Source organism: Benincasa hispida, chromosome 9 (genome assembly GCF_027475165.1).
Source record: "Benincasa hispida cultivar pf3 chromosome 9, pf3_genome.v1.1, whole genome shotgun sequence".
NCBI classification, from domain to species: domain Eukaryota; kingdom Viridiplantae; phylum Streptophyta; class Magnoliopsida; order Cucurbitales; family Cucurbitaceae; genus Benincasa; species Benincasa hispida.
In genome coordinates this window covers 2253327-2261308 of record NC_143486.1, presented here as the reverse complement: position 1 = coordinate 2261308, position 7982 = coordinate 2253327, and the positions used below count along the sequence as shown (strand labels likewise).

Sequence of the window (7982 nt, the reverse complement as noted above, 5' to 3'; positions counted from 1 at the left end):
ACTTTTTTGTTTGGGCACTACTCATTGGAAGAATTGGAGGCGAATTAATTGCCCATATATTCTTAAAATTTGAAAGAGTTAAAAAGGGGAAGTGGAATCCATAAACAGTGAAGGCAACCCACGCGTGAAAACTAGCGAGATTGGAGAGAAAATTGGAGAGAGCGAAAGTGGAGAGAGCGAGATTGGAGAGAAAATTTGAGAAAGAGAGAGTGGAGAGAGCGAGATTCTTAGCGAGAAAGTGGAAGAGAGCGAGAGCTACGAGAGTAAAACCAGCGAGAGCGAGAGCGAGAGGCACGAGAGCCAAATCAGCGAGAGTGAAAGTCACGAGAGCCAAACAAACGAGAAAGCTGGAGAAAGCGAGATTCTGAGAACAGAAAGAGTGAGATTTGGACAGAAGCATGGATTATGCGTTGAATTTGGCCACGATCTTATAGATTATACATGGAGAACCCTGAAATGGAATACAAATAAAGGTTGATGACGTAAGGGCAAACGTTAGCCAAAATTAGGTGTCTTATTAAGAGAAATTCTTAAACCTAAGTAATTTTAAAGAAGCCATTTGTAGGATGAGTTGTCACACAGAGAAGAGCTGGAAACGGCTATAAATAAGAGGCTTTAAACTGGAAGTTAAACAGATTCTCAAACAAAACTCAGTAGTAAAAATCATGTGAAAAGTGCGAAGTAATTCTGTTAGTTAGAAGGAGGAAATGCAAGGGAAGTGCTGCCCAAATTTCCTTCTGATTTAAGAGGGAAAGCTCTAGTGACTAAACTATAAGGAATAATAAGGAATAACTAGGATTGCAATCAAGGTAAGTAGTTTATCTCACCCTCTCTTTAAGTGTTTCATGGTAGTGTACCTTTAATATGTTGCATAATTATGTTATTGTTATGTTGCATTACATGTTTAAAATACGTTTATCGACAAGGGACCTCATGCATTATGTTTATTCACAACGATGAAATAAGATTAAATTTTAATTAGATAAAGGTTATGCTTCTAGGGTTAGTAGGGCATGTATGGTTGCACCCCTCTAGACCCAATTCTATATCAAGTTTATGCTAGGGACTAACAGGGTATGTATGGTTGCACCCCTCTAGTCCAATCTTACGTTTATATTAATGGTTGATGTTGGATGCGACTCTGGCCCTACTGACTGCATGACCCGCTAATCATCAGATGGGTTAGTTTTCACCTAAGTCCTCATCTTCCTATCAGGGCGGAAAAATTTATGTTAGAAGCATAACGGACCACCACATGTTATTATATGTTTTCGGTCCCAATCATATGTTTTCAGGACATGTTGCATGTGATTGTGCATTTGGTCACTACCCTATATGAGAACTACTTACTGGGTATATTATATACTCATCCTATTTTTACAGACTTTGTAGGTAAGAACACAACGTAGGTGGCAGAACTGGACGTCGCTCAAATGGTCAACCATCAAACTCACTATTATAGGCATATGCATTTTTGTATCACTACGCTAATGTTTTAAGGATCCTGGTGTTTTGTAAACTTTTTATATAGTTTTCTACCTAATTAATAAAATCTTAGATATGTTCTTTTGAGATTTTTGCCAAAACTCATCTCATGATAGAAAAGTCTAAGTATGCATGTCGTAGCGGTCGGACCATAATATGTAAAGATCCGGTCGTTACATCATATATTTTTTATTTTGTAACAATTTAGTCCTTGAGCTTTAATATGTAACAATTTAGTCCTTGAAGTTTAAATTCTGTAACGATTTAGTCCCTACTGTAGAAATTAATGTTAAGATTTAATGAGATTTCATGCCTAAATAAAATCAATAAAATAATTAGAGACTGAATATTTTTACAAAATACAAAGTTTACATCATAAAATATTAAAAATTGACATGGTTAGAGACTAAATTGTTACAATGTCGAATGTACACTGACAATTATTACATGCTAAAGTTCAAAGACTAAATTATTACAAAATTGAAAGTATAGACACTAAATCGTTACAAACCAAAATTCACGAACTAAATCGTTACAAACCAAAGTTCTAAATCGTTACCTTCATGAAAGTTCAAAGATGAAAAGTATTTTTTAACCAAATTTAATAATAGAAAGATATGGAGTACTTTTGTGTCTCAAATCACCTTTTATCTAATTTTATATTAATGTTGCTGCATCAACTCGTTCACGTTTTCTCAAAAGATAAATAAATATAATAATGGCATTACTTTAAATTTTTGGTATTAGGCTTTTAATTTAAATTCCAATTAGGAATCAAACTTTATTCAAATTCATAATATCGCATGTTAAATGGTAATTCAGTTTGATAATTGTTCCTTCTTCTTCCTGATCTTTTGTTAACAAATAAATAGTCATACATTTATTAACTATTTATAGTTTCTCATTATCTCAAATTTTAAACCTTTTTGGGAACTTACATTTCTAGACTCGAATTTTTAAGAATATATTCATTTGGTCATGAATTTTTAAAATATATCTTCGTCCTCAAATTTTTAAGTGTAGATTTGTTTGGTCCTTAAATTTTCAAAATGACTATATGACATTTTAAATTAGATCAATAATTTAAAATTTTTCTCTTACATTAAACTTTATTTTTAATTTAAAAAATGTCATATAATTATAGGGGCTTTTAAATGACTTATTTTAAAAGACTCCAGACTAAAATTGTACATTTTGAAAATTCAGGACCAAACGTATATTTTGAAAACTTCAATACCAAGCACACATATCCTTGAAAATGATAGGGGTTTGGGACGTTGAGTTGATTATTATAGTTAGTGGTTATTTTAGTTGTGGATCGTTATAGTAGTCATTGGGTTATAATACTTTGTATTTTAGGTAGGGGTGTACATGGACTAGGTTGGAAGAGTTTTTTCAATTTACGATCGGATTGGGTTGGGTTGGCTACTAGAAAGACCCGAACAAGGTCTCCAACCCAATCCACCATTTGAAAATTCGGATCGGATTGGGTTGGATTGTCGGGTTATTCTTATTGCTTTTTTATTGATCTAAAATAATTAAATTTATCTACAATACATGATTAATAACTAAAATCTCATAAAATTAAAATGTTAAATACCAAATATCCACGATATCAATTACAAACTTTAAAAAAATACAAACATCAAAACAATTCTAAAATAAAAATGTTAAACAAACAAACAAACAAATATATATATATATATATATATATATATATATATATAATTTGGGTTAGGTTGGGATATAAAAGAGTAAATACAGTAAAAAAGACGAAGAAAGAAAATGAATGGAAAATAGTAAATAATGTAATAAAGAGGGTTTTCAAACAATATTTATTATTCTTAATTGTAGGTTATAAGTTGGTGGCCCAAATATCTTAGGTTTTTTTTTTAAAAAAAATTACATTTTGAAACTGAACCAAACATACCTATTTTTCAAAATTTGAAGAATAAAAATATAACTTCTATAAATTAAAGAGAAAAAAAATCAAAGTGTTTACCTAAAAATGAGTTTACAAAATCGGTATTCAAAATTATTATCTCTTACCTTTCAGTTTTTATTATTTATTTAAAATTGAAAAAGAGAAAATAATATTTTTATCTGTGTTTTAAATAACGTGAGACCTAATGAAAAGGCCTTTTTTTCTAGACAGTAAATTTGTGACCCGTATAGAAATTATATAGCAAGCAAATTTTGGGCACTCAGATCATTTCTCGGAAAAGTCTAAAGATTATTGCAATTTCATTAAGCAAATTTTTAGTAAATGAAATATTAAGATTATTGCAATTTCATTAAGCAAAATTTTAGTAAATGAAATAATAAAATAATGTATTTTAAAATATTTTTGTAATTGTTACAAAAATATATTCATACTACGGTTACTTCCATACATGATGCGTGTGATATTGTAATTTTATTTTACTATTTTTGTCCATTAGTATTTTGTAAAATCATGCCTACCTTATCAAAATATGGAGCAATACCCATATTCCATTTCCATTTCCAAATCCATTATTTTTGGTATGTTTGGTTCAATTTCAAATCAACTTATAAGTTCAATGTTAGAATGTTTAAATTTGTATGTTAGAATGTTTAAATTTGTATGGTAAAAGATGTCTCTTTTTTTCAAAAAAATAACCAACAATATCTTCAAATCTCAAAGTATGTGGTTTCTAATTGTCAAAAGAGTGTGGATAGTACAAAAGTTTTGGAGGAACCGTTGAAAAAAACCTCTCACTTCTATGGAATTAGTAGAAAATAACTAAAAAAATTAAAAGAAGCTAATCGAAATGAAAACTAACTACTCACACTTTTGAATTTAATTAGAATTAGCATTAGTGTTTCTAATTGAGACAATTGAAAACTAAAAGCATAAGTTTCTTTGGGAATTTGGTATCGATGACCCATATCTCGAAATTTTCTGTTAATGTCATTAGACTATAAATGCCACTTTAACCCTTCTCCCTTCCTCCTCCTTCTCTCTCTCTTGCAAGTTCATTTTTTTCATTTTTCTACGATTTATGTTTATGTCGTTTTTTCTCGTTTTTCCAAAGAGATTTCCTCATCTTCTTTATCTCGAATCAAAGATGTAAGTTGGAGCGTGAATCAAGAAAAAGAAACGAGAATGAGATCAAGAAACGAGAAAAAGAAACGCGACTGACATGAACAAGCTCCTTTTATAGTGTTTAGGGCCCATAACTTTCTTATTGCAATGTAGGACTAACAAAGTACAATTGTAATTAGAATTGAGAGATCTTTTCTAAAGAAACATATATCTCGAAAGAATAACATTAGATCAATTCAACCCTACCATATACCTATAGATTAAATTGAAAGTTCTAAATTAATTTCGTTCAAATGATCAATCTCAAACAGGCATCAATTTATACCCTTCTGAAGTTTAAAGTTTAGACCATGTAATATCATTTACTTGTTTTCTAGAACTTACATAAACGGCTTTTCATATTACCTTGGCTAGGAAGTAAAGGTCGCCTTAAATTGCTGTGATTCGTGAAATTTTGGGGGACCCATCGTCCTAAAATGAGTCTAAGTATTTAGTTTAAAATATTTTCTAAATTAGATAACCATCCTTGGCCATAAGCCATACAAAGATGTGCCAAAGGTGGCAACATGATTGGGAAAATTAAACCAACGTTTGAACTTCCTAATTGGTGTATGGCGTTTGCCAAAGTTACACCTTCAATACGTAAATTTCACTACATACTATCATCAAATAAACCCAAAAAAAAGGCAGTTCAGTAAGTGTTAATTGATTTAAGATATTGCGTGTTCGTATAATTGAATTCAGTTGGCCACCATTGCTGGTTTGGGTGTGGGCGAAGTCAGGGCCTCGAACACAGGAACGGCCATATTTTGAGGCGACATGAACTGAGCATTTTCCGCTATGGAAACATTGTTGATTAAGCTCAACAAGATCCTCCCCAACTCTTCTCCATCGCTCCATTCGTGGATTTCTGCTTTAATTACAAGCGGATTTTGGCTAATCAAGTCCCACAATGGAAAATTCTTCCTCGGCATCAGAAAATCCCCTTCTCCAAGCTTCAAACTAGGGCAGTAATCGCCACTTCCATCGCCTTGATAGATGAACTTTTTCTTCTTCCCTTCCGACATTAAGGACGCTTGAATCCTCTCCATAACGAGCCCCTGATTTTGCGAATAAAAATCTCTCAGCATATAAGAAATTAATCGATTCGGACCTGAACGTATATAGTGCTGCAAGTACAGAGACACAGTACCTTGCACATGTTCGGAGGGCAGAGATTGCATCCGTGAGAAGATTTATGGAAATCGTGGATAGGAAAAATCCTCAGCCTTCCTTCTTCATCGACGAAACCTGGATTCGTGTTGATTTCGGAGAAGCATTCTCTTATTCCGAGATGATCCAAGATCGTCTCAATGAAAAACATATTCGCATCACTCACAATCCTCAAATCACATCTGAAAGACAAAGAGAACGCATAATCTCAACCGCTGTAACTCAATGAGAGATTGAAACATAAAAAGAGAATCAGAAACAGAAAGAGATTCTACGATTCTTTACCCTAGGGCGTGAGCGGCTCTAATGGCAGGAACGACATCGGGATGAATCGGAACGCGTTTGAGGACTTCAACGATATCGTCAATGGTTTTTCCTTGTGCATGGAGCTCCATCATCATCCGATCCTGAAAATCAAAGAATTAATTTCTATTCTGCTAGCGAAAATACTAGAATGAGAACGAACAGAAGATATAATACCATGAGAGAGTTCCATGGCATCGTAGGGAGGAGTTCGTTGAACAAATCGGTGGCGCCGAGTTCGTCCACCACCCAATTATCGCTATCCAAGTCAATGATCGTCTTATCGAAGTCAAAAACGACGACAATTCCAGCCATCTTTCTCTGGAAATTCCGGAAATTTTAAGAAACTGGTTGATTATCAAGAAAATCTTTCTCTGCTGCATAATGGAGGAGGCAGTGATCGGTATTTATATCGGAATGTGGAGGGGAAGAAATCAAAGGCTAGACTTGTGGGCCGTTGGATCTGGTGATATGTGGATTGAGTGGAAATCGAACGGCTGATATGGGTGGAATAGGAATAGAGGAATAAATAATTGGAATATGAGAATATTCGCCGCATTTAAAACGCAATAGCCTTATGAATCAAAGAATATTCCGGAATGAGTGCCTGTAGGTGATTCCTATTTCCTTCCCGTTTCTCGTGGCTGCTAGAGAAAATAGTCCTTTTATTCCTTCTGGGTTGCTTCATTTCCACTCTTTTCACTTTTTTCATAAATACATGCAATAGAAAATTTTTAGGGCAAAACCTGGGTGCAGCAGAAAGGCTGCCACGTATACTTTCTATCTTTTATAAACAAAAAAATATTAAATTTTTTTTTTTATGTGGGTAAGAAAACACCATGCATATATGTAGCCTAGTATTACTCAAATTTTTATTCCTTTTAATGTATTCAATTAAATCATGAAAACAAATACCCAATAAAATGTCACAGCTTCAAAATTTTCCTCTCACGTGTTTTTTTAACTCAAAAGAATTAAAAAAATATATATTTAAAAATCAAGTTTCCTATTGACTATTTGATGTCGTAAAATTTAGAGGCTTAAATTTTCTCTCTTTTTTTTATTTTTTTTTAGTGAAATTCAATTATTGTAATAGAAATACGTCGATAAAAATACATTATATTGGATATTACATATAGACACTTTAATCGAAAATATATGTATCGCTATTCATAAATTAAATTGTATTCTAGATAACTAGATTTTTTTTTTGAGCTAATAATAATATTAATTAATATGTAAATAGATTCTTTAACTAAGTAATTACTAGTGTATAACTTCTTTTTAATAATTGATGGTGTATATATAGATCCCTATAACTGATATGATTTTGTCGTTTAATTTTCTTCGTTTTTTTTATTATTATTATTATTATTATATGCAATAAAAATATTATTGCGTGCTCGAGCACAGAGCAAAATCAAATAGTATGCAATTCTTTTAATAATTATTGGTATCTCTCAAATTCTAACAACTCAATGTCTCATTTAATTATTAATATAATATATTATAAAACGAATTGTTTCATTTGAATATTTTGGGTTGAACATGGCATTGCCTCCCTTGGGTTATAATAGTTCAAGAAAATGATGAAGGTAACAAGGTTAATGGGAAAATTATTTTTTAACCCTCAAATTTGGAAGAATATGTACGTTTGGTCCCTAAATCTTAAAAATATATTTTTTTAGTCTTTAAATTTATAATAATAGATCCATTTAGTCTCGTGTTTTTAAAATATGTTTTTTTTAGTCCCTAAATTTCAAAATATAGGTTTAGAAAATCTCAAATTAATTGTATACTATTATTTTAAATAATTATATGACATTTTAAATTAGAATAATATATTTTTAAAAATCGTATCCTCTCTTAAACTATTTTTCTTTAATTTTAGGTATCATATAATTATTTTAAAAAA

The 7982-nt window shown here is 31.5% G+C and overlaps 1 protein-coding gene across 1 annotated transcript; it reads right to left on the bottom strand.

Annotated features, from left to right (window-relative positions):
• Window positions 1-5041: 5041 nt before the first annotated feature.
• On the bottom strand, window positions 5042-6566 carry LOC120086447 (inorganic pyrophosphatase 2-like). The gene is made up of 4 exons (XM_039043103.2): window positions 6245-6566; window positions 6050-6171; window positions 5745-5946; window positions 5042-5652 (listed from the first exon to the last, which is right to left on the bottom strand). Exons 1-4 carry the CDS (start codon window positions 6380-6382, stop codon window positions 5293-5295), a joined length of 822 nt encoding a protein of 273 aa, XP_038899031.1. The 5' UTR covers window positions 6383-6566; the 3' UTR covers window positions 5042-5292.
• Window positions 6567-7982: the final 1416 nt, after the last annotated feature.